This window comes from Dermacentor variabilis, chromosome 4, assembly GCF_050947875.1.
Source record: "Dermacentor variabilis isolate Ectoservices chromosome 4, ASM5094787v1, whole genome shotgun sequence".
Taxonomy (NCBI): Eukaryota; Metazoa; Arthropoda; class Arachnida; order Ixodida; family Ixodidae; genus Dermacentor; species Dermacentor variabilis.
In genome coordinates this window covers 185,740,175-185,767,849 of record NC_134571.1, presented here as the reverse complement: position 1 = coordinate 185,767,849, position 27,675 = coordinate 185,740,175, and the positions used below count along the sequence as shown (strand labels likewise).

General features: G+C 47.4%; 1 protein-coding gene across 3 annotated transcripts in view; it reads right to left on the bottom strand.

The window, feature by feature from the left end:
- Positions 1 to 6,316: 6,316 nt before the first annotated feature.
- Positions 6,317 to 27,675, bottom strand: part of pps (protein partner of snf) — a 145,966-nt gene continuing 124,607 nt past the window's right edge. For 2 of the 3 annotated variants that reach the window (XM_075690709.1, XM_075690711.1), the window contains 6 exons: positions 26,494 to 26,586; positions 24,268 to 24,463; positions 17,019 to 17,103; positions 16,154 to 16,388; positions 11,791 to 11,997; positions 6,317 to 10,225 (listed from right to left, as the gene is read on the bottom strand). In XM_075690709.1, the coding sequence (XP_075546824.1) occupies positions 8,900 to 10,225; positions 11,791 to 11,997; positions 16,154 to 16,388; positions 17,019 to 17,103; positions 24,268 to 24,463; positions 26,494 to 26,586 (2,142 nt within the window). In that variant the 3' untranslated portion in view covers positions 6,317 to 8,899. The remainder of the gene's footprint in view (positions 10,226 to 11,790; positions 11,998 to 16,153; positions 16,389 to 17,018; positions 17,104 to 24,267; positions 24,464 to 26,493; positions 26,587 to 27,675) is intronic. The other variant, XM_075690710.1, reaches the window with a different exon arrangement.

The window sequence follows — 27,675 nt, the reverse complement described above, 5'->3', positions numbered from 1 at the left end:
TCACGTGTTGCCACGGCTACGGCGCAGCTGCAGTCAAATGAGGTCAAATTGCTGGCTGCGGCGAAACTCGGCTCGACTAGGTTAGTAAAGTTTTCGCTTTAAAAAGAAAAATGTGCGCCCCTCGCTGTCCGCAAACCCCTGGCGACTGAGAGTCTGGCAAAGTTTAGACGTTCAGTGGCTAAGTGTACTTTACAAGCAAAATTTTGCTAGCAGCACGAAATCACCCAATATTCTTAGATTAGATAGAAACAAATGCTAAGAACCGTGTTTACTTCCGCACTGCCAGCAATATATTCGATTTGATTAGAATATTCGAACATTTTCGAATATCTATTTTCGAATCGATCAATACGAATATTAAAAACGTAATATTTGATATTTGAAAAGTACGCACACCTCTATAAATATAATATACAGCAAACGCCTGTATGGTCACGGCCGCTCGATCCAAAAGCACAAGGTGCGGCCCGCTGCGTCGCGCCTGAATGGCGTCTCGGGCCTAGTTCTCCGTGCGCCCGCTGCGGCGCCACTGCTCGGGGATAGCTGCTGATAGCGCCTTCACGGCTGCGTCGGCATGCGCGATCTCCACTTCAGTCAAGGCGTAAATAATGCGTTTTATATTTGAAAATTGCAGACAAAATCTTTTAAGTCGTCATTGGAAGTGCTGATTACGCCACAAACGCCAACAGATTGTCACAGGGGTGGAAATCTGTTCTCGAATACGCCTGAACGCTATCCGTGACGGCTGCCCGTACGATGCACGACCGGGTGATGCACTTCCATCGAGAGGTTCTGCGTGAATCAATCTATCAGTACTTTTATTCACTTCTCGTGAACACCTACGCAAAGTAAAAACTTTACATAGGGAGAACTTGTACCGAGTTTCCCAAGTAATGCAAACTAACTTAGATGAAATAAAAACGCTTATCATTGCAAATAATCATCAGTAGATTGTTTCTCATGAAAACGAAGCATACTGAGTGATGCTAGAGGTTATCTAAGGAGTGCGCCCCTTTTAACGAAGCTTCAAAAGACCTCTGCTTCGAACATGCTCATACCCTTTATTCGCGCACGCTTTCCATAAAACACATTCCCGCAGGATTCTTTCATTGTAGGCAGGTTTTCTTTCCCCTGAAGTGGCCACATATGGTTGCTGATAAAAACAGCAGCTTTGTCTCCTTTTTCCGCTCTTTGTAATACCTGAACAAAGGATTGAATTTCATTGTTGTTTTCATAAACTATAAGAGGCGGTTTTTCATTTCGTCCCGTTCGGACTGCAATTTTTTCAACTCTTCTCCTTGACGGGCAACTTTCTTTTTTCAATCTCTTGACTGCTTTCTTTGACTGTTCTAGGGCGTCCACAATATCTAATGTAATTTGGCAGGCCTGATCAACAGAAAAACTACGTTCAGAGCATGATTCTAAGGCAGTCTCTGGAACTAGAGCTTCCACCTCGTCGCTGAGAAACTGCAAGGCACTTTCGCTGTTGGGGCTTTCTCCTGAGCTGCTTCAATTATCGCTTGCTTCAACTACTGTGTGATCAGTAAAGTTATTCGATGACGTTTTTTGGGCTGCACATTCTCTTTTTGCAGGTCATTTGAAACACGTTTTTGCAGGATATTTGAAAAACACGGTCGGTACCGCATTCGGAAGCAGGAGCCTAAGTTTCGTGTTCTTTTTACAGTCATTCTGTAAAGTGCAGGGAACATAGCAGAGATCTATCGCTCGGTTCCCACTTGCTTTCTTTTCCCGACACTCCTTGGCGAGAGGTATTTTTAGCCACGCTTCTCGACGCTCCAAGTCGCAGGGGGAACTCGTGATATTTCACAGTCGGGTTCTTTTTGGCATTTGCGTCGCAGAGCGGCACACAACAGTTGCGCGGCATCGCGCCACATTAACGAGGCTGGCTACGGCACACACGCACACCGAAGAGCCTTGACAAAGCACAGCAAGCACAGGCAAACTCAATTGTTCACACACACGCACACGAAAAAGCACGAGATTAATGCATATCGCGCGAGGCAAACACGTTCTGACGCGAACCAACTTGCTCACACACACGCACGCGAAAAAGCACGAGATTAGTGCGTAGCGCACGAGGCAAACACGTTCTGACGCGAGAACCAACGCCCGCTTAGCTCCGGCGCGAAGTCGCGAAAGCATCCCCGAGCGTGGCGCCCTCACCATGAAAAGTGGTCGCAACTGTAAACTCGGCCGAGACGCGCCCACCTATTGTCCGCGGCGCGACGTAGCTGGCCGCACCTTGCTTTGCATCGAGCGGCCGTGGTATGGTTATGTGTATACTCTAGTTCTGCAACAGTTCTGGCTGGGGAAAAGCCCTCCTAGTGGTCCACAGCTCAAACTGTTGGTAAAAATAAAGTAGCCATATAAGTGCAGTGCAGGTTGTGGGTCTACAAGGCGGAACATCTTGCCTCTCAATATTCTGGCCCATTGATGATCTGCCTTCAAGGATGAGGGATACATCCGCAAACCCCGTCGGTGTGCCATTGACTATACTGGTCACACGACTCGCAAAGAAATGCTCTTGTGTGAAGCAAAAAGCAGATATAGCTTGAGTTAGCTAAGCCTTGTGGGGATGCGCGACTCTCACGCGTCCCCTGATATGTTGTTTTCCCGCACGGCTCGCGTGGCCTGGCGCCCGCGGCGGTCGGAGTGGTTGAGGCGCAGTACGAGAGATGGCGTGAGTGTTGCGCTGCTGACGCCGCCGACAGGCGGGGTTACTTGGGCGTCGAAAGAGAAGGCGTTTCCTTTTTGCTTCGGGACAGCGAGCAGTGCGGACGTGCCGTGCCGCGCGCGCACCGATCCATGCTTCTGCGAGACCGTCTCGCGTGGCCGCCTTCGAACGCGCCACCGTTCGCGTGACCGTACGCGCGAACGACCAGGCGTTGGGATCCAGCATGGGGCGAACATATTCGCTCGTTATCCGGTAGCGGTGAGTCGGACTTCTAGATTTGTCGCGCGCCCATCGGCATGTTTTGTGGATAGCACCTCGGCTAGCTGGCATTGATCTATGAAAGGTGCAATAAATGCCCTTGTGATTGTTTGCACTACAGTGTTTGTCGTTCCTTTTATTTAGCCTCGCACGAATTGAAATTACTCGTTCGACTCAAGGAAGCGAGGTTAATTTCGTTCACATGAACTTAGCATCTGAGTATAGCTGCCCGATCTTTTGCTAGCCGAGTTGAACATGCATCGTACCACGTGGCCAATGCGCATGCATAATTCCTCTCCCTTGCACTACTTTAGTGTTTGCCGAGTGTGTTGAGTGTACGCAGCGTGATTGGAGTCACCCCTGGCTTGCTGTCACATGCACATCGTCTGCGCTGCTGCCCCGGACTACGATCGAGTCACCCCGGGCGATGGTGATGCTGTGGCCAGTTCGGCGCAGAGACTTCGGCGGCCTCCTGCATCCAGCTCACAACCCTCGGCGGCGGACAAGCCGGCGGTCACCGACAGCTACGGCGGCTCTTGCCAGCAAGGCGCATCGGCGCGAGCGATGCCTGCTCGTACCGACTACTACGTCGTCGCCTCCGGAGTCCTGACCTGGAATCGTGCCGTCGAGTCTGCAAAGCTGCTGCTGTGACCGGCGGACGCCAGCGGTGTACCCAGGGACAATGTGGGCTCGCATGTTATGGACAGCGTGTGGACATTTCCTCAGGGCGGCCACTGTTGCATGTACTATCTTGTTCGCGAAGCACGGGTTGATGTTAGACCGTGTCACATGTCTCGCCGGAATATGTAGTGATTTAAGGTTGGGGGAATGTGGGGATGCGCGTCTCTCACGCCTCCCCTGATATGTTGTTTTCCCGCACGGCTCGCGTGGCCTGGCGCCCGCGGCGGTCGGAGTGGTTGAGGCGCAGTACGAGAGATGGCGCGAGTGTTGCGCTGCTAACGCCGCCGACAGGCGGAGTTACTTGGGCGCCGAAAATTTGGTTCGGGACAGCAAGCAGTGCGGACGTGCCGTGCCGCGCGTGCACCGATCCATTCTTCTGCGAGACTGTCTCGCGTGGCCGCCTTCGAACGCGTCACCGTTCGCGTGACCGTACGCGCGAACGACCAGGCGTTGGGATCCAGCATGGGGCGAACATATTAGCTCGTTATCCGGTCGCGGTGAGTCGGACTTCTAGATTTGTCGCGCGCCCATCGGCATGTTTTGTGGATAGCAACTCGGCTAGCTGGCATTGATCTATGAAAGGTGCAATAAATGCCCTTGTGATTGTTTTCACTACTGCGTGGTCGTTCCTATGTCCCAAGAGTACGGGTGAGAACCCCACAGCCTTGAGCTTCAAATTTCCTTTACATTTTTGGTGCAGGCTTCGGCTGCTTTATGCTTTTTGAAGTAGCGTACCACTTACTTCTGTCTTAATTGTCCCTTGCACTGGATTTATTTTTCATTCACTCATGAACGATGAGGGCAATGTACCGCTCAACATTTACAAGAGACTGCCAATTTTGCAATACACCAAACACTCTTTACCACATGGTCTGGGAATGCAGAAAAAACCCGCGGACGCCTATTCAAGTGCCAACAGAACACCAGTGGGGGGCCCAGCTGACAAGCCCAAGACCTGAGGACCAGCTATGACTGGTGAAAACAGGGCCAGGCTATCAGCACAGGGTTTACGACTACCTGCAATAGGGTCGCCGCTCACCTTCGGGCATCAACAGCTTGGTCTTTGAAATAAAGTTTATTCGTTCAATCATGACAGCTCAACTTTGCACTTGCGCGTGGTCCACTTTTAAGGAGAAGCTGACAACTTGCCTTCCCTGTGCGCTCTTTTCGGTTTTCGATGTGTAGCGCTGAAGTTTTGTAACAGTGCATGTGATTGATCATTTTTGTTGCAGACAATGCACTAGTAGAATTGGCCACAAGACTTGGCAGCACTAGCATTCTTGCAAGTTCTACATAATTAATATACAGGATTACCAAGGCAAGATGTACATAGCAGAAGTGTACATCACAAGTTATGCTGTCGAACAGCACCAGTCAGTCCTCGTAAACAATCACTTACCACTCCGAAGCATTGTTTGTAGTTACAACAATAGCTACTTGGAGCACGCTTGTCCACTACTTTAGGTGAGGAGATAAATTATGTCCAGAAAAAGCACTCGCGTCACCTCAGACATGAAGTCTAATTTTATACCATTTAGCACCTTGACGAGGCTGCTAAAGTGCCTCCGAACACGTTCCAAGGTTTCAGATTCTTTGCTCATGTTCGTGGGTGTGTCAAGCCTGCATCGACTGTGCACATTGCACTTGCTGTTCAGAACACAAAGTGCTCCAAAATTCAGCAGCAGTGCCTTATTGGCTGGGGCATGCTGCCGATTGGACATTTACATCATTGCCCGTTTGCATCAAATAATAGTTGCAGCAGCATCCATGTGTCATACAGTTGGTGCCACCACCACTAACCTGCTCCATGGCGAGTTATTGCCCTTCATGTATGAGCTGGACACATGCTAATGCAGTAGCTTCCCAGTGACCACTGGGCGTGTTCGTGCTGCAGGAGTGGTGTTCAATCAGATGGCCAGGTGCAAGGAAAGTGTATGGCAGAATACCGTGCCACGGTCTAGGTGTACTGGCATGTAACCCAGCGAAAACGAACGGGTGCCCTGTGTGTACTAAGAAATGCAGTGCTCAATCATTGAATACTTGGAGCCTTTTGCTAACTGCAGATACTAGTGCCTGGTACTATTGTACTCTGCCAAATTACTACAGGGAATTGGAACTGCAAATTGGGCTAGTTGGGTTGGAGGCTAGCCAGCACTTTTGTGTACTTCATTCATTGTCTCTTGCGTTAGCTCCGAGTTTGTTTGGGACCATTAATCGTCAGGGGAACTCTGGCACTAGTTTTTACGGCAGCTTCAAACATGGCAGTTCACCCAGCATGCGATTGATGGGTACAACACATGGATTTGCCTAAGCTTCTTCCTTATGGCTTCAAATGGCTTTGCGAATTTATCGTTTTCGATAATATATTGTGTTACAAACATGACTTGTGATCGTTAAGCACATGTGCAGAGTCTTACCGCCTTCCGTGCTCAGAAATTTAAGTCAATTAAGGCAGACAAATTACAGTCAACAAATCCACGAGAAAATCTAGAACTACAACCATGATGATTGGGGCATGTACTAACCATCAAACCCATGGCAGCTGAATGACTGCAGCTCCAGACTTCCCTCTAGTAGTTTTAGGAGGAGAGACTATGCTCGTTATCACAAAAGACAACTAGCGTGCTTATGCAAATATGCATCTCGATCACCAAGAAAAAAAAAAAAAAACTGCTGCCTAGCCACAGCTACAAGCCAGTCTTTATTCTGAACGCTCAGCACTTTGCTACACAAGCACAACAGCTCCCCATTCGGAGAAAAATTGCAGCCAACAGATCACAATGATGCTACAGACCTTTCAGAGCTGGTCAGCTCACACACACTCGGAAGGAGGTAAAGAAAAATACAATTCCCACCCCGTCATTGCACAATGTCCATCAAAAAGCAGTGTCATCAGATGGGGTACGCTGGGGTGCGAGTGCAGAAACTTCTGCTGTTATCAGGTGGTGCAGTCCAATTTGCTTTTGTACAGGCATATCTTACGGTGGCAGGCTCCGCATTAAAGTAAGAGTTTGTGCCACCCAGCACATCATCTTTGCCCTGCAATGCCTCTTAACCCCACCTAACAACTGCTTTTCGAGGCAGGGTTCCTCATTAGTTATGCTAATAGGTGAAGGAAAAAAAAGATAAAAAATGGTTTGCTCGGATGAACCTACTGGACGCATTCCATGGCAAGTGCAATAAAATGTTGTTGCAGCTCAATTTTAGCCTTTTGAACTTCATTAGTTCTGGAAGCCTTTTCCCCCCCTTACCCTTTTCCTGTTATGCAAATATCAGAAGTTAAAGAATTATTCCAACTACAGCGTAAGTGACTAGGCTAAGGCTTGGTTCAAGAAGAAAGCAAGTATTTTACCAACCTCTGGCGTACAAGGGCATATATTTTTATACCGATGCTGCTGCTGAATCTGCTGCATGCGATGGGACACGCTGAAAAGAAAAAACGGCTCCGCATGTCGACTTACCACGACAGCAACCAGCTTTTTATCCCACATACTTCTGCTGAGGATAGAGTGTCACTTTTGAAACTTCCCTAAATTGCACTACCGAAAATGCAAGAGCTCATTTCACAATTAATCTTGCTGCTTGCATTAAGCCTCGACTTCTTGAAGGCTGTGTACGTTTTTGAGTGCGCATTTTGAGGCCTATCACAAAGCAATGAGAACAACATTGAAGTCTACAGTTTCTGTTTAAACAGCTAACTGTTTAAAATAGGAAGCACAATGCAATACTTGCCTTAGTTACAAGTAGGAAAACTGTGAATCACAGCCACTACTCCTGTCATGTTGCCATCTCTTTTGCTGCCAAAGTTAAGAAAAAAAAAAAAAAATAAAAACAAAAGAAACATTGGCACATTTTTGCAACCAGCAACAAAAACTTGTCCATGCTTACAATTTGCCTAACTGATTGCATAAACTGATTTACTATCTCCTCGAATTCAGTACATGTTCATTTTTTACAAACATGAAGGACAAAGTAGGGGCAGCTAATTGTATATTTAGCTTCTGGAGTAATTCACATTATCACATTTTTTGTAAGCTACCCCTTGCACGGACCAGTGCCATAGGGCACAATCCACTAAAGAAGACTCGGCAAGCAGTTTGCTATGTCATCTTCCAATGTGTTTCAACGCTTATTCTCTTTTATTTTGTTCTGATATTTAAAATCTGGTACTGAAAGTGACAATGTCATAGTTACATTAAAAATCATGAGGCAGCAAAATGGGGTTGAAAGGGAAGATGGAATCGAAAGAAGCGAGTTATGTACAAGGCGCATGATGGTTGTCGGTGGTGCACAGACGAGCATGGCAGGTGAGGTGATAATGACGGCTCGAGCAGTTTTCCAAACATGAAGCTGTGTAGAAAGATGTTGCACTTCTCTGTGGTGTCATCCAAGGCATCCCTTACAGAGGCGCATAATAAGCCACGCGGCCTGCTTGCACCAGCACGTGGTGACACCTATAGCTCAGTGTCAATTCTGCAATGGTTACGTACACTTCTTGTGAGAAACAACTGCAGAGTTCTTTTTGTGTCTGTACATCTGGAGAAATAAAAAAAAAAAATGGAAGTGGTGCCACTTTTCTTTTTGTTTTCTGGTTTTGGACACTGCGTGCAACACGTCGCCTAATGTTGTTCGTCCCAGCAGCCCAGAGAGCATCCATTAAACAAGAAAACACCAACCAAATGAGCCACATATCTACACAAACAATACCTCCAGGGAAATTGAAAAAAAAAAAAAAAAGGAGGAGGGGCAACAAGCTCATAGAACAGACATCAGGAAAAACAAAACACAAAACAATGCTCTTCAATGCACTGGTGATCCAGTCATCTGCTGGAGAGGATGTACTATGTGGCAGCACTGATAAAGTGTTCCTCTGTGGTGGGCAAACTACCATCGTCACACATTCAGTGTCCTGCAGATAGATGCTACGCCGACGATGCCAGTGAGGCAAGCTCTGTCTCGCCTTCCCTTCGAGGAGACTGATGAAAGACCTTGCACAGCCAAAGGCAATGCTGCAATCTGCACAGCGCTGCAAGGTGAACCGGGTGCTGGGCATACAGAAAGGCTGTACAATCTGTGAAAGTTCTGCATTCCAGAGAGTTCCATACTCCTAGTGCGATGACTGATGAGTGCTGCATTGCAGGGCACAACGGTTGCCGCAGTGTGCCTGACGAGGCAGGTACGGAAGCCTTCCCGCAATCTCGCACTGCTTTCCTTCGAGGCACGACCTCACGGTCCTGGGGGGTTTCTGCCGGCCAACCACTGGGCTTAGTGTTCCCACTGGTTTCTGCGGCCACCGCCTCTCCAGCCACCACCGGGAGGACCCCCTCGCTGCCGGTACTCGCCGCTACGCCCGCCACCATTCCAGCCGGCCTGCGGTGGAGGCGGTGGGCCCTTCCAATAGGGGTCAGCGGGAGCGTTCCACTGGGGGGGAGGTGGTGGATAGCCCGGCGGCACCACGCCCGGCGGCAGCATGCCGGGGGGTGCCCCGTATGCAGAGGGGTCCACGGGGGGTGGCGGCGGCGGGCCATACATGCCTCCGGGTGGTGGCACCAAGTTTGCTGGTGGTGCCATCCCAGCAGCCGGGTGTGGTGGGGGCATGCCTGCCGGTGGCATACCAGCAGGTGGCATACCAGCAGGTGGCATTCCTGCAGGTGGCATGCCTGTGGGGGGTGGGGCACCATAAACGGGTGGTGGAGGAGGTGCTGCCGGTGCCGCGACAGGCTGCTGCAGTTGTGGCTGTTGCACAAGGGCACTGGGCGGGGGTGGCACCTCCATCTCCTCAAGCTGCTTGCGTGCCATTTCCATCAGTTCACTGGCAGACTTTGCACCCAGCTGGCTGCTTGTTGTTGCACTAGATGACGAAGATACTGTTACAAGTGGCGACATGGCGGCGGCAGGGCTTGATGCACTGGCCGACTGCAATGCAGATGACGCAGTCTTTCGCCTCCGTGGGTCCTGAGGCCGGGAGGCATCTTCAACAACCAGCTCGTCCTTGGTGGGTGTGCCTGGGGATCGCGACACTGCCGCTGCAGCTCCAGCTGCCGCCGTCAGCACGCCTGCAGTACCGGGCAGTGGTGAATCTCCGATGCCTGGAGGTGGTGGTGTGGCACCGGCACCTTCGGTATCGGACTCGGGCGTTGCATCGCCCGCAAAGTGACGCACGATAGGGTCCTCAGTGAGTGTCTTCTTGGCGCCTAGCGGGCTCTGTGCATGTTGAGGCGACCCAATTGCGGTGGCGGCCGAGGTCCCCAGAGGTCCGGAGGAAGACAACAGCGTGCCCAGGACGTCGCTGACACTGGAAGCGGTACCGGACGGCGTCTGTTGTGGTGCTGGTGCCTTCACCTTGTTGAGCAACTCCTGCAGGCTTGACGGCAGGCTGCAGCCGCCCGACGACGTTCCGGTGCCACTAAGAAAAGACAGGCCCGTGTCTGTCGGCAGCGAGCTGTCCAAGAAGGGGATGCCCGAAGCCTCGGCAGTCTGTGCTTGGCTCGGGGTGGAAGGTCGCGGAGGAGGGGATGACGATGACTTGCCCATTGACAGCTGGATGGCCTGCAAGCGCTGAAGCTCAATCTGCCGCTTTTGCTCTTCCACCTGTACCACAAAAGAAGAAGCATGTGACCATCATGGACTTGGGAAGACATGAATACATGACATGGCAACAATGACAAATAATGACAGTGGCAAAAGCAAAGTCTCAACTGGAATGGTATTTTTGTTTGTGTTTAGTACTTTGCAAGTGGGAAATAGACGTCAAAGATACAAGTGAGCACATCACGCTATGCATGTAAACTGGGACATCTTGGCATGCTGGCTAACCTAAAACATTACCTATACAACTCAGGAAAAGAAGCCCATGCTTATTGTTTGCAGACTACTCGCAATGGTACACAAAAACTTTGAAAAAGCACTGTTGCAAAGAAATTAAAGTGGTTTGGCAATTTCATCCTAGCTCACTTAGCTCTGCGAATCTTAATACATAAGAAAACTGCAGAAAATAATGATCACAAAATAAGAAAAGTTGAATTTACATAAGTGCCTGTGCACACACACGCACACGAGAGAGAGAGAGAGAGAGGCAGCAGCTCTGACTAACCATCGCTATTGTAAATTCAGCCCCAGCAACTTTCAGAGCACATAGTGACCTTCAGAGCAGGCCTTCAGAGCAGGAACATTGCAATTACAGCTTTCTATGCAATTCTCGGCAATTGGTCGAAATACAAAACTTGACATGCAGATGCAGGGTAGCAACTGAGAATGGACTTAGTTGTATGGACTTTACACTTTTAGGACTCTATGAATGTTGGCAGATTTAGGGCTACCAAAGAAACATCACGCAATGTTCAAATGGTGGATAGCTCAGGCCCGGTGCACTGATCAAGGCTCATTATCTGGTCACGAGTTTTGTGGTGTTAGCCAAGAAATGAAAGAGGTGGGGCCATAAATGAAATGACATACTGATGATGATAAATGGCCAATGACTGACCGCAGCTATAAGCACCGTTTCTGGAGAGCAGGGCTTCTTTCATTCCTGCCACGAATCAAGCCATGTAACCTTCGTCACAAAGTCGTGAAAAGCGGAGGTACTTTGCCGCCCTTGCTAGCGTTACGGCTCAGCCTCTACAAGGAATATTCAAATCACGTGGCGAAAAATTGACGCAAAGTTCTTCAACTGTCGTTCACAGTCTTCAAGAAGGATATTTTGAATGGAACATGAAAACATACACACAAGCGTGCTCTGTGCAAAACCTCCTCCTTTCTCACGCAGTGTGGCAGCGTGAGCAACATTCGACACGTGATGGGGCTGGCTTGTCTGTGAAAGTGCATCATGCTTGGACACGACAATTGCACACGCTTAGGCCAAAGGTTGCTTCCCTCTCTTGGGCAAATGTGTTACCAGGAGTAAGCTCCTTTACCTGGAGGAGGTATTGAAGTGTCACACTTTGCCAGCAGGGCGCCTTCGCCTTTTGTTCACATGCAAGAGGTGACCACTTCTTTATGTAACTATAATTAAACATGCCATTTTTTTAAAGAAATTTTATGCCACCTCATCCCTTCTTGGGATGAGAGCCCTAAGAAACAGTGCATGGCACATCGTCCTCTGTAGGGCAGCTGCATCACATGCGTGCAATTTGGTTGCCCTTGGAACCAAGGCTCACCTCTTGAGTGAGCTCCACAAGCAGACGCTTTTGGTGTTCCAGGTTGGCATTGGAGGCCAGCGAGGCAAGCACGGATGTCGTGACGGCAGCTGGGTTGGCGCCTGCAGAGATGCGCTCGATCAGCTCGCTCACGGCCTGTCCCGACACCCTCGGTGGAGGCGGCGGAGGAGGCTCTGCAGAAGGCGGTGTGGTGCCTGCAATGCCCACCTGCAGCAGAGGGTGCATACACAGGTTCATACGATGCCCGTGTCACCTCTAAACCCTAGAAAATATACTGGCAAGCGGCAGCGCGCACTGAACAATTTCAATTTACAGTTATGGAGTGCAGCTCTCAGGCGCTCGTTGCAGTGGTGAGCATCGGTGTCAGGATCCCACCTCTTAACTCAGACGTGGAGCGCAGCGGGGGATAAGAAAGTGGCGAGAGCAAAGAGAGCACTAGGAGGAAAGCGGAGGAGGAGGGTATGGCGAAAGCATGAGAAGTGCAGTGCCGCGCATGAGGGGCTTTGCGACGATCGTGGCTACAATATGGCGCCAGAGTAGCACACGTCATCTGTATGAAAACAAAGTGCTGCATGAGCGGAGGTCTGTCTCCGGCAGCTGCAGTGAATCGTGCCCACGCGTCACTCGCACGCTTCCTCTCGCGATCTCCCGATTAGCAAGGCAGTTGCGCCACAGTTCGCTCCGTTTACAACGTGGCGCACAAAGACAGATTGTCCGCGACAGCTATTATATCGCGAAATGAAAACACGTACCATATTTACTCGAATCTAGGCTGGCCCCGATTCTGAAACAACCACCGAAAGTCAAAAAGAGTTTTGAATGTAGGTCGAACAAAAAAGCGAGGACAGTGTTCACAAAATGAAAACAGCATTTATTGAATATAAACATACCGAGCTCATCCTACGTCGCTAGCTTCCTTTATAGTTGTCATCTTCTCATTGCGGCACACGCAAAAAGCGTCTACCATTGCCCCTACAATGACAGGCATTCTTCTCATTGATGCCGAAGCCCCGCTCGGCTTGAACGTCTTACGATGCCTTTGCGGCTAGCACATCCTTTCGTTTGAAAGCGGCACTATAGTGGCATCGCCTGTTTGATGCCATTATGATAATGCCACGCTGCTTGTGTACCTCAGTTGGCTACTGGTGCGGCTAGTAGTGGCTGTGATACCGACTTTTTTAGATGGTGCTAGCTATGCACCATATTTATCAATTTCAATTAAAAACTGGCGCATTATTTAAAATCCTCGAGTGTAAGTGAACCCTAAAGTTTGGTATATAAATACTTGAAAAAAAAAAAAAAACTGTGGGCCTAGATTTGAATAGATATGGTATACAGCTGTGCTCAAATTTCCCATTAGGGAGTACGGTAATCATCGGTTAATTTTTGTTTTTGTTTTCGGCATTCATGAAATGAACACATCATGATTAAGGCCAAACTACACAATCGTCTGACGGCGCGAGAAAACTCCCGCCCATGCGCCTCATGCATGAAGGTAAGATCATATGCCTCAAAGCAAAGAGCGAGCACAGGTATCTAATGTTTACGCACGATAAGAAAAAGCGTTGTCCAACATGGCGGTACCCATGGTTCCCACCTACAGCGCGAATTCTTGGGATGGCTACGTTTTCACACATGTTGATCGCCAGAAGCTACTGAAATGAGCATTCACTTTCTCTGAACTCACCTGAAACGTTACTTATGAGCACACAGTGCGTTCAGTTTGCGAGATCGTTCTGCGATTCTGGTGCCTTTAGGCCTAAGGAGACGTGTTCGCATAAGAACAACAGGATTACGGTGGCTAGAGGAGTAGGTGTGTCGACCGACCAGTACGGAGTGTAGTTCACCACTTCTCCACATTATGACGAAAAAGTAGCACTGTGCTCACTACAACAGTTCTCAGCAGCACATGTCGTCTGGTACTTGTAGCAGACAGCGTGCAAGAAATAAAGCATACAGAGTGAAAGACTGTCACTGTAGCATTCAGTTTGGGCAATGAGGAGATGCAGGTATCTGTTGCTGCGTGTTTGCAAGTTGCTCAGATATGTTGAAGCTTCCACGACGAAAAGGCGAGCGGCATGGTTAGTGGAAGCTCATCTCCGATGGCGAATAAGCGGAGTCTGCACCAAATAGCGGCGATATTTCTGCTTCAGAGAAGATCAACAAGCACCCTTATTTCTTTGTTCTGAACTATGAATCATAGGGGCCTAAAGCATCATTGTTCTCAGCGCCAACAAGAACAGCAGCTGGCACCACTTGTGGGCAAAGGGCGCTTTTAGGAACAGTTCCACAAGTGTGATTTCACCCATGCTGTGGACCAAGTAATGTTTACCAAAGATGCTGTAATGTATGGTGCTTGCGCTCATCTCCATAATGTGATGACCGAGAAAATAAGAGAGAACATTTCTTTGGGCTGAACCCTGTGCAAATTATGACGTCAAGATTTCCGTGCTGGCACTTGCAGAGCTTGTCATCGTGTATGTGTTGCATCATGTTCAGTCACTGGATCTGGAAGTGGAAGGTTCCATGGCTCCTGCCTTTTCTCTTTGAGCGCAATTAGTCTTTAACATCACCTCAATAAGGCTTCCATGAGTTTGTGTTCCCGTATGTTAAACTAAAAGTCTTGAGGGGACGCACACCAAAACGTCCCGCAAAAGTGCCTGCGTTTAATATAAGTAAGGCAACAAACGCTATTCTAAAGCTGCCTATCTTCTCCAGACAAATATCGGCGCTCTGGCTACCTCCGAGAAATACGAAATGTCTGCCAAGGCGAAAATGTAAGCCAAGTGGACGTGCGCTGGAGCGTTTTCTAAGCTTAAACTGCCATTACTCACAAGGCGCGGCAAACGTAATGCGCAAGGGCGTGAGCTCTCACACGCCAGCAAGCGTACATGTAGTTTGGCCTTTAGAGGCCAGATTTTCGGGCACTAAAAGTATGGGTTTTAGGTGTCTAAAACAGGCATTTAAAGCCTTATTTCAGGCGCCGTAGGGGCCGGTATAGGCACTATAAACTGCTCACAAACTGACTCGTTTTCTGTATTGAATGTTCACTGCAATTTTCACGGTAAAAAACCTAAAGTAGCATTCCCTTGTGAAGAAACAACCTTGCCGTGCAAGCCATCAATTTCCCAGGGCTTTGTGAGCCAATTAGGAGAGTACGAGCGCTAAACCACATGGTAACCTCTTATAGCTTGTCTATCTGTGGCAGTATCATCTGCTGGGGAGTGAAGACAACGTACACAGGCAGTTACAAGGTTGGTTGGAGGCAGCATTTTTTAAATAAGAGCCAGTCATTAATTCCTTTTTTTTTTTAGGGAAAGCATTCACAGCTCATCAAGTTTCATGGAGTGGTAAAGTGCATTGACCATGATAATAAAGCTTCCCTGAGGGAACATTAACACATTATTTTGCTTACCACTAGGACGAAAATGTGGCACCAGTTTTCTATAAACCACTTCTTGTAGCATTGCCTGCTGATCTACTCATGATTGCCCCCCGCTGTTTCTTTTTAAATGTGCATGAAATGCCTCTTCAACTCTTCATTATCAAGAGCAACAGGTGACCCACTTTTTCTGGTAGTTACATTGGGGTGTATGCTTTGAAAGGGTTTAGTGAATTCGAACTAAATACCTTTATTGCTTAGTGTAATACAAAGTCACACATGGCTCTCTGAATGATGTTCACCAACCTAGCATCAGCCACATGGTTCTCTGGACAGTTGCTCTGGATCAGAGCAACTGTGCTTTAACCACCAACTCAACCTTCTTTGACTGCAGACTGAGCGCGGAGGCATCGTAGTCACAGGTGCTGAGCATATCTCCAGGATGATTTCTCACATTAAGAGGCCACATTCGCTGTCTGTCTGGCTTTACACGTCTACAAGACGGGAGAGTCCAGCTGTTCAACGAAGCCATCCACTGGACGCCATGGCACACAATAAGAAAGAGAACTGAAATGCTATCCTGAAGCTGAGGCGCTAAATAAGGACTGACTTCAAAACAAGCGAATTATCATTTCGCTTTCATAGCTTTCGTGCAAGATAATGAGTCACTATCGAGGGGGACTATACTTTTTACTTAAATAAAATGCGTTATCATTCACTTTTGTATCATATGTATTAGAAGCACTTATTTAGAATCTAACGAAATGTTGAAACATTCTTTAGCAATTTACTTTGATTCGATTTGTATTTAAGATTTAAAATATTTGTACCGACTTATAAATTTGCACAGAAAATACATAGACTATAGAAGACACTCCAAAACCTGGAAAAATGGGCACTGCTGAGAACTTCTCAGCACACTTATGGACAGGTTGGGTCTTAACCAGGTGTTGCGTTAATTAAGCTGGCACTAGTGCCTACCTCATTCTCCTCGGGGTCGTAGGGCACATCCTCGTCGTCTGCCAACGGTGTCCTTTCCTCTGCGGCAGGCAATGCGGACGATGTCTGTTGAAGCCGGGCTTGTCTCGGCCGTTTCTCCAAAGGTGGCGTGTACGAGGGTTCGTAAGGCTCTTCGTCATCCGAGTGGGCACCCACAGAGGTCTCTGCCAGCGGAGGCGTCAGCGACACTGCCTCCGAGCGATCGGACCACGACAACCTGCACAGCAGATGCGCCAAATCTGTCAGCCCTGGTCAAATACCTTGGGTACAAGCAGCTCCACACGAACACTGCTAAAGAGAATGCACAAGTGTAGATGCCGCAGCCTTGCAGCAGAGGACAGTAGAAACATGACAAGCATGTCACTGTAGCTATCAATTCCCACAAAGGAAGTGCAGTTCTTTATCTGAGAACACCAATGATAGTGCACTGAAAAGCATGAGCCAAAGCAGGCTATTACTGAAAATGCATCCCTAGCTTCTCCTTTGCCAAAGTTTGCACCGTTCAATTCTTAGAGGGGCTTAAAGGCTCAACGTTATCTCTGCAGCTAAGAAGTGTGGCTCCTGTGAGAAAAGGGATGCACGGTCTTTGTTTGACTTTTCAGCTGTGTTTTTTCTTCTGGCATACATAAGCATAACAATCGCGTAACACATTTCAGGCACAATCGCTCCCATGAGAACGAAGCCCCACAGCTGTTTGCTCTCAATGCCCAAGCCATTTATAAAACTTTGCTGACAAGCCCCAATCTTGATGCCTACGAGTCCAAGGGGGGAGGGCAGTGTGTTGTCAAAAGCAGAAGGCCCCAGTTGCTCACAAACAGCAAAGGAGTGGTCACTGCTGAGCACTTGCCTGGATTTGCCAGAGGGTGGCCTGAGACGGTTCTTGTGTCGCACTATGATGCCCAAAAGCATGTGTGGCCGACCGGACTGCAGACCTGTGAAGAAACGTCGACACAACGGACAGGGTGAAAACATCAGTTTCTCTAAGCTCTTTCTTGTTTGAATTGACCCTTTTGCATGCTGCTGGGAATGAGTAAGATGAATTTTCTCCTATTAAGAGAAGGAACGCATGCATGGACCAAGATAAGCTTCTTTAAAATTCAGTGCAGAATTTAACCCTTTCTCTACCATTGACTTGTGTAATTGTCATCAGAATTCATACCAATATAGCAGATGCTGAGCATGTCTGTCAGCGTGCTTCTAGTTGCAGTTTTTTCAATATTTGATGGCCGAACTTGTCAAGAGACAGTTTTAGTTTAGCACATTAAGCGCAACAGTGGTCTCGAAATGCACATGCACAGAATGCTAAACGATCTATACTGTTCAGCGTGGCAACATGACAGCAGTGGTGGCAGCCAGCTCTGAACTGAATTTGGTGTTGCTGTTGCAGAATTTACTTCGTTTGTAGCAAATGAGTGTGCAGAGCACCTTTAGCTAAGTTTCAGGCGGCCTTGACAACAGTGTATTATGGATAGCTTAGCAAAGTTTTTGAGGTCACTTCTAATTTCGAATGTTTTGAGGCCTAACAAGAGAAACTTCCGGGTTGGAAGCGCCACCTATCGCTGAGGTCGAGAATTGGGCGTGATGGCACTTGGTCTTGAAAATCGGAAATTTCAAAGTCATGGACGGCAGGCTTGTACCGATTTTGTCGCGGATCGCCAGGTATGGAAAGTACAAATACAATCTGCTCCAGGGTGTCATTGTGCTTCTTCTAGCACTTTTTGCATGCACATGAAAAGCTTGGCAAATATATAAAGTCAATTATGCACACCATGAATGCGAAATTTAAATGGTATGCGAAAAGCATTTCCTGGACGTAAACAACACTACACTAAACCTCCCCGCAAATTTCGTTTGTAGAATGGTAATGGTATTTCTCTTAACCCTGCTATTATGCTAACATTAAACAAAAGATGTCCTATGTTAGTTTCTTTATTATGGGCTCCTTGAACACTCGCATGTGAGACATTGCTGCCTACATGGGGCATTTCTGTTACACGAAACAACAACAACAACAACAACAACAACAACAACAACAACAACAACAACAACAACAGCAACACACACACACACACACACACACACACACACACACACACACACACACACACACACACACACACACACACACACACACACACACACACACACACACACACACACACACACACACACACACACACACACACACACACACAGTTAAGGATGTCATCACACCTAGTGTGGCTCAAGGATTACACCAACAAAAGATAACTGAAGATATCTGAAGTCGTTGCTACAATGTGTACCATTGCTACAGTAAAGACGGAGCAATGAACACGGTCTTGAAAAAACAGCTTTTGCCATCTCCGTGACAGCTGCTAACCGGTCATCCACATGGGATTCCAGTGTATGTGGCTTGCCCAAACGTTCCCCTGGTTTGCTGTTGAACCAACGAGTGCACCCACCACCATGACAGTGATGTGTCTGTTCTCACTGTTACCCTCGGTTTGGCCAATCGAAGCTTCACAGCAAAGTACGCAATAGCACGAGCCACTAGGCACCGGGCGGCTATTGTAAGGCAGCACGATGTGCTGGTGAACGGCAGCTGTCAGAGCACCGGCACGTGAAGCAGACGACAGGACGAAGGCGCTCAGTGCTTCGAGTGCTTTCGCACTGCGGGTCTTAAGGGCTGGCGTACCAGAAAACGCATTTTCGTGTGACTGCTTTTGAGAAAGGCCATCACTTGTGTGAGGCATCGTGGCATCTGGTGTACATAAAGCAGAAAACGAGCGCAAATTGTGATGCAAATGCACCATGTGAACAGAGCTCACCGCGGTAAGGTAAAACGGTGAACTCCAAAAGTTATATTCCAGATGTTATTTTGTTGTGCATGTTAACATTGTTGCATATCTAATTTAATCATGTAAAAAGGCGAAGAACACAAAAATCATGAACAAAAAAACGAGATGTGCATCTCACTTTTTCTGTTTCTTGTTCTGCTTCACCGATCGCACATGTGCCAGTAAGTTCCAGTTCGGTGTCCGTTGTAATTCTTTTTATCTTTGCAATGCTTTGCTATTTTTAATGTCTTATAAACTAGCCCAATATTCAGTCATGGTCGATTTCACACAGCTTAGCGCGACGAGAGCCGTCAGTGGTGGCGAGTGTGAACAGGCCCCTGCGTTTGCGTTCTCCGTCACTGCCCAGCAAACAGTCATGTACCACGCGGAACTAGAGTTGGGAAAACGCGAGGAAGGAAAATACACCCCATAAGGCCGATACACTGATAAGACAGCAAACGGACAACTACAAATCAAAGAGTTTGCCTTTGGTGCCGAAGTTCCGGAGCCATTACACCTGTGGAGGCGAAGACAGGCAATTCACATGGGACACGAAGCTCTTCGAGTATGAACGGCTCTTTTATTAATGTTAGAACAACTATTCCATAGCAAAGCACCGTCGGAAATGTACGTACAGTGCTCAGCGATTGAAGCGCAATACTCAAAGTGCCCGGCCGCCACCACTTTCTTTTCTTCTTTTTTCCACATGACAGACGAGCGCTAGGTGATTGCCGTGGGACCAAATGCAGTCGCAATGCACCCCAAAGGTTCTTACTTTCACTGTACACCATGATGCATCAGTTCGGCACCCCCAGTGCTTACAGTTGGTGCAAAAAGCACCGGTGACCATGTGCTTCGAGTATCACATTTCAATTGCTGAGCACTGCATGTGCTGTTGCCTACAGACCACACATATACAGTCTTTCCACCTGAAAAATGCGATGCCAGGATGAAAAACGATTGAAGTGAATAGCCTAACCAGCTTCAGTCATGCTTCAGTAACTGTTCGTGCACTCAAAAAGGCAACACGTTTGAGCAGATTTGGTTTTACGTGGTATTTGAGTAAAGAAAAACGGAAAAAATGATGAAACACCTTAAATCGACGTAGCTGGCAGCAGTGCCTGCTGCGCCCGACCCGGCTGTCACATGCCATTACCTTCGCTGCGCCGTCACGAAGGCGCCGCTGGTCTAAACTCATCCTGCGTCCGGTGCCAATGAACTCATCCAAAGCAATTCCTCAGTAGGCCTCAAAGGCCTTTGACCTTTGCAAAGTTGTTCACTTCATAAGCCGATATTTTAATACTTTATGAAGCTAACACACACTTGGCAAACATCAGGAGGGAGAGTGCGTGAGCATCTTGCTTTCTGAATGTTGGCTTACGCTTTTGTTGTTCGCCAACGCCGCGCTTTGGTCAATGGTCATCTGCTCGGTGAGGCGGGAGCACCAACTGAACACTGTCTACTCGGTGATGTAGGAGGCAAAGCGAACATTCTGAAAGCGAGAAGCTTGCATAATCTCACCCCACAGAGAAGTCGCAGTGCGCGAATCTTCAAGTAGGAAAATCAAATTGAATACTGACCTGTCAGTGCAATCAAGCTTTTGTATGCCAAGTACTCGAACTGCAATGGATTCGAGTCACTGAACAGGATTTAAACGTTGAAAGCGGGAGCTGTGTGAAAATGTATCCACTGGCCCAAGTGTTTTACTAAGCAAATGCTTGCACCATTTGCAGGCAGGAACCAAGTTTTTGCAGGCGGTCTATTTACTTAGGCATAGCTGCATTTCAGCTCACTTTATCGAATTGAACTGAATTCTGGAGCTTTACATGCGGAAACCGCGATGCAATCACGAGGCATGCCGCAGTGACGGATTCGATTAATTTTGGCCACCAGGATCTTTAACATGCCCCCAATGCACGAGACACAGGCATTCTTGCCTTTTGCACCATCGAAATGTGGCTGCCGGGGCCGGGATTTGATCTCGCAACCTCGCGCTTAGCACCACTACACCACGGCCACTTAGTCACTGCAGCTGGTCAGCTCATCTTACTTCCTAGACATATTTCGTGCATCAAGTCTGCAGACTCCTAGAGATTTTGGTACTGCAACTCTCCAATACATGAAAAAGAAAGCTGTTATACATGGCAATATTCCTCTGGAACTTGTTGCAAGTACAATTCTACGAACACTTTCCCTTATTTTCCTTTAAATTATGTGCTCTCTGTAAGCCCTGTTTTATCCCATTTGAAGTGAATCAAGCGAAGTCTATTCATATATGCTGTGAAACAATACATCATAAAAAGTATATATGGAAAGAGGTTTCAAAGATAATGGCTTCAACTTGTGCAACTGAATGGGACGCAGCCGTTCAAGATACTTGAATTCTTCTACCTCGTCGGAAACATGTTTAAAGCACTGGCTTTTCAAGTAAGAAATAGTGACACATTGACAAGCTTATGTTGAACAACTACTTATGGAGGGTCGTGGCTTTCGCATAGCGAAAAATGGCCAGAAAAACGATTTCTTGAAAATCACATTTTCAGTTCCTCCAACTCTCTTTCTATCTGATTCCGAAATATTATCCCTGTAAACCACGTAGAAGTGCTCTAAATAATTTGTTTTATCGGTCAAGGTGGCAAAAAATTTTGCGGAAATCAAGAAAGAACAGCGTTTTCCAAGCCACAATATCTCTGGAACGGCGCAACCGAGCGTCATCGTCTTGGTCTTGTCAGAAAGCGCATTTCTCAGTCTTCAAATTTGCCACTTCAGCTATCTCCTCCACACAGAAACAAGCACACAAAAAGCAAATGATTGAAGGTCGTGCCGGAGCCTGTGATTGGCTGTGCCCGCCCCGTGACTCCAGCGCAGTTCGCTATTGGTCCAGAGCTTGCATCGCCTGCTTGACTCTTTGCAACTCGCGAGTCTGGACAGCCTCCACTCACCGTAATCTCGACGTGTCAAAGCGGGCGCTACGTGGACATCACAATAGCGTGGCCAATCTCTCCGTCTGTGGACGTCTCAGACTTGTGGCTAAGCATTTCGAGCATTGGTGACACTGACTTCGTGACCAAGATTCGCGCCCGGAATCCTCGGACATGTGGCTAAGCCTTTTAGCACTCAGTGTTTCGGAATTCGTGACCAAGCACATTGCACACGCCATCCTTGGACCCTCACCTATGCACATCCCGCATGAACTTCTCGGACCCTCACCTAAAGATTTCGTGCATCAGTGCCTCCAACTGCGCGACTAAGCACATTGAACGTCGACTCCTCGAGCCCATGGCACGGCATTTCACACATCGGCACCTCGGTCTTCTAACCAAGCACATTGAGCGTTGACCCTATTATTACATTGTCACGTATCTCGTAACAATATATATCATACCACCCCTTCATGAAAAGAATCTCATCATGAGCTTCTGTTCACTAGTCCCCTTGGGGCAGGCACAGACACCTGGTTGCAGAAGCGATCGTGGCATTATCCAAAAGCACAAGCTGGAAAGCACCTAGTAACTGCATATCTATCAGTAGCTCTCTGATCCTAAGTTCCACAGCCATTGTCAAGGGAAGATGCCTTGGAAGCCTGCCGAGAGCACTCATTTAGTAACACGGTCGATTCTACCAAAATAAAAAAATAGGGAGTTTTAGAATAGGGGCCCCAATAGTTTGGGGCCCCAAAGAGCTTTGCGGGTGTTAGCGTTGGGGCACGTAGGAGGGAAGAGTTTTAGAATAGGGTTTTACGTTTGCGGATAGCGTCTTGCGCTGACAGTACCACTACGGCGTCAAAGAAAAGCTATTAGAAATAATTAAATAAAATATACCATTTTATGATAGGAATAATAATTTTGACTTGCGTGTATTCGCGTTTAATTACAATTTAGAGGTTATTCTGTAAGCAGCAAACAATTAGTTGCGCTTAGTTTTGAGCAAACCAACTTTACTAGCCTTCACCAGCCAAGCTTAGCCGTGTTAGGCCTACGAACCATAAAATCCACAATCGAATTCAAAATCAGCGGCGTCTAATGAGTCAATCTTCATAACACACGCTAGTTGAGAGAAAGCGATAACCGCAGTCACTTCTCCTTGCTTGCGAACCTCACGCGTTACCGCGAATCGAACCCAGTTTTGTGCTAGGTTAGAGCCGTCGCTTCGATGGGTGCTGCCATGTTTGCCGACGCAAAGCTTTTGGGACCGCTATTTGGGCTCCCGCTAAATCGGTGAAATGGCGTTCCGAACGCAAAACCCAAACGGAGTTTGCGTCTTGCGCATGCGCAGTGGCTTCGACGCTATTTCTTTGGGGCGCCTATTCTAAAGCTCTCTAATAAATATGCTTCACTGATTGCACTGGAGGCTGCCATCAATGAGGCAGCCTGCAGGTACAACACTGGAACTATATTCATGCCCACACAGAGTTCTGCACCTCACTTGGTTTGAAACCCAGGCACCATGCTCTTCGTAGTGCAGCAGCAGAGAATACCATACAAAAAGAAAGGCGGGGGGAGGCAAACCAATGCACACCAGACCAGCGAGCACATGTCCAAGAAGCCCCACATCACAAGAGACCCTAAAGGCTACAAATTTGGTGCCTTTTAGAGGACTGAAGAGAAGGTGAAACTTTGAGAGCTGTTCTCTCAAAACTGTTTTTTGCCTTTTTGCTCAGTTTATGGAGCTGATTTCTTCCAGTTTAGCCTATTTCCATTTTTTTTTATCGCGTTCCTTGGGCTACAGTGCAGGTTGTGACAGTCTCACTTTTTTTATCTTGACTTTTTATAAATTTATGATGTGGCTATTCGTCCACCCCAAAAGTCTGCTTGATGTGAATGTAACACAAGAAATGACACTCCAAAAATTTGTGTTGAAAAAAATAAATAGATAAAGGCCAGACTGTCACGACCTTCAGCCCACATAGCTATGCAGTCAATACTCGATGAGCCTTCCATTGCATTTTTTAAGCTCTTCAGGCCCTCCAGAAAGTTCGAGGGAGAAGAATTCTCCTCAATAAAATTAAATAAAATGATCTCAAAGTATCACACTTAAACATTCAGTGAAGCATCAGGGAGACATTCTAAATATTTGTGCCACTTTTCATCGAAATCTATGAACAAATAAGGAAGTTGACTTTCAAAGTCACACCATCCCCCCATGTGACATGGAAGCACAGCTTCTTTTTTCTCAAGTGCCCCATTCCACCGTCAGAGCTCAGCACCAGTTATGTTGCTCAACTGAGACAAGACAACAGTCAACAGGACAAGACCCCAATTGGGTTAGCAGACTGACCTGGTCCGTCGAAAGGCATGAGTACGGTGGGCACGGGGCTGTGCGAAGGCAGCGGCAGGATGTAGAAGTCCTTGAGCATGCGCGACAGGTTACCCACTACGCCGCACCGCTTGCGTGTGTTCAGGTACGTGTAGAGCTCCCGGTAGGGCCGCCGTTCCTCGTCGTTCGCAGGCTGGAAGCGCACCACCAGCAGCTCCTGCGCACACGCGGTGCTGTGTCATCTCGGGTGCAAACTACACCGTGGGGCACCAGCTTTCGTTGGACACCCACTCTGTGCCGGTAAAAGCAGTGGAGGGTGTGACAACACTAGGAAGCACATTCAGCGGGCCATCTCACACCAAGACAGAAGAGGGCAAGAGGTAATCTTTCATTGCAATGCTGCACGTACACGTTGGTGCACCCTGCATCCACAGTGGGCCAGCCACGTCCAGAATATAAAGGCACACGCATGCACGCGTGTTTACACTGTGCCGTTACATGTTGGACCCCCTTCTGCACGTGGTTTCGACGGTTTGGTTCCATCCCTGTCCCACGTATTACTACGTTCTTTTTCAGTGTGCACTGGTGGGACGAATGTGTGAACACATTTACATTGAAATCGGAAAAAGCACCTGCAAGCTTGACGTGGCACATACTAATTCAATATACAGCGAGCCCACGCTATAAAAAAATTGCTTTATCAAAATGTTGCTTTACTTGAAGTTTTTCATGGTCTCAATTGCAGTGTTGCGCGTTTTCGACCAGATTATTCCCACTGCGGTTGCTCTGGACTCTGCTTAGTATGAAGTCCAAAGTGGGAAATCTGCCCAGGATAGCTTGATGCAGCATACAAGGTAACCCTTTGCGTTTTACAGCCATTTTTGTGTGGTGACATGCTTGGTATTAATCAGCTATTCAACCTGCATCGAAGTTCCAAATTTCAGCTTTGAAACATAACTACCGTATTTACTCGCATAATGATCGCACTTTTTCGTAAAAAAAAAAAAAATATTGACACAAATTCAGGGGTGCGATCATTACGCGGGTTAAATTTTCCTAAAAAAAAAAAATTTCTTTTTTTCCATTCTGCATTTGCTGCGGGATGACAACAGGTGAACAAATAGGCGGCTGCCCCTGTATGTAGTGCAGAACACCAAAACAAAGATGGCAGCCGGCGGAGCAAGCCGAACGCGATTTTTATTCTTCTCGTGAGTACATTAAGCGCATTGAAACAGTTTCTTCCGTATCAGTAATGAATAATATCGTTAATATCGGCAAGTTTGCGGCAATAACAGCGATGTCCGCTTTGAGGGGACAGAAACAGATGGGCGCGCTTAGCTGCCAGTGACATAGGAACACATGGCGGTCATGCTGCGGATACTGCGGCATTTGTCTTCACTACTATCCTAATACGGCACGTTTCCGATAAGGGTGGGCGAATATCTTAGCCGTGTTACAAGCGTCGGCGTATGAATAGGGTACACTTTTAACGTATCAGTGTAAACGTGGCTGCTATCGTTGCCACTTGAGATTTGTTACGTGCCCACGAGTGCAGATGAGAAGAATTGAAAGGTGCCTTTTTTGTTGTTGTTGTTGTTGACCACAGCTAATATAAAGCCTACACATAATAAAGGCGAGTTTGGTTGTAGCCTTCTTTTTATTTTGTCATGGAAGTGCGGAAAGTGATGAAAGGAATGAAATGGGGAATCTGCTTGAGAATGGTTGGTGCGTGCAGACCGCTTGGTTTGTCTTGAAGAGTCGTTCACGTAGCATTCGACATATCGCTGCGGCAAGTTCGGGGTGCCATCATTACGTGGGAAATAAAAGAGTGAATTTTGACGACAAAATTCAGGGGTGTGATCATTACGTGAGTGCGACCATTATGCGAGTAAATACGGTATCAATGATTATAAAACAAAAGTTACCTAGCGCACACCTCACACAAATATACAAGACCTCCTTTATGTGGTTATTTCAGCCAGTAAGTCACAATTTTTGTTTTTCCTGTATATTGCACTGGTAAAAAGCAACCAGCAACACAGCTGGCATGCGAGCCCCAATGTGGCTGTACGAGCAGGGCTTTGGAGAGAACACGGAGATAGACAGGTAACAAACAAGCCCCTAGTAAGAGTGTGAGAACTCACTTTGGGCTATCTTTGTGTATCAGTTACCGAGACTGACATACACATGCGAAGGCTATTTCTCTTCTTCCACAGCAGTAGTGAGGCACAGGGAGAAATGACCCACCTTGTTGCCAGACTGCTTGATCTTGCTCAGGTAGTCCCACACCTGGTCAGGTATGATGCGGCCGCAGACTTGTATTGTATCCGGGATATCCTGCTTGTCAGGCCCCCCAGCCATCAAACAGAGTCAGACGGCAAGTCACACATCTCGTGCAATGCCAGAGCTAAATGCACTCAAGAGTGCACAGTAAGTAGCCAGTCTTGGTACCATTGTCATCAAATTTTTTAGCAAACTTGCACAAACATAAGTCTGCATTTTACGGCCGTCAAAGTTTGTAAATCGATGTCCCATTCCACAGTGTCTAGGAGAAAAAGTTTAACACGAACGTGCAATCACTACAACCTACACCTTTTAAGAACTAATACAACTGGCTTCTTCCAGCAAGGACAACAACAGGAATCACTAAGGAATCACTAAGAACTGTAAGCCTGCACCCCAGGCCATGTTATTTCAAGGCTGGCACTGGGCATGCTTTTGGACACCTTGACTGCTGTAGACAGGGTGGAAGCAAGCAGAAATTGATGGAAATAAAGAAAAATAGAAATGAACCTGCCAAGTGGGCCTATGCAAAAAATGTTTGTGAATGCAAGCAAAATACAATATATGGTAGAATGCCGTTAATACGCTTTTCAAGGGAATGCAGAAAAAGACCGTAACGGCTCGGAAAATGTAACGGTGAGAAAGGCCGCAAATGGCCACAGCAATGTCACAAACGGCTCTGCATGGCTCTCAGTGGAGTTGTTACAGCGCTAGTACTGCAACCAGGGAAGGCACGTGCACGCGTGTTTAATTAAGGAACACGTATAGTCTACTTCCAATCATTTGACCCAGATGGGATTATTGAAATCGAACAAATTATCCAGCGGGTCAAATTAAACAGGATGTAGAAAAAAATGTGAAAATACACAGCTGATTCTTTTGGCAGTATTTTTCTAATTCTAACAAGCCCCTGAATCAAACGTGTGCCCACTTTTTATGTGTCCAAAGCAGAAAAACGAAATGACATCAACACTTCTAAATACAGTAGAAATGTAACCCGCACCCAATTTTTCAACAAGAAAAATGGGCAAGGGTCTAATACAATATGTGTTGCCCCACGGCAGCCTAGTCAGCTTTGCCGCAATACGTCCGTGTTCTGCGGTAAAACATAAACGCAGTAAAGGCAGTTTTGGTTCCTTTTCCTGA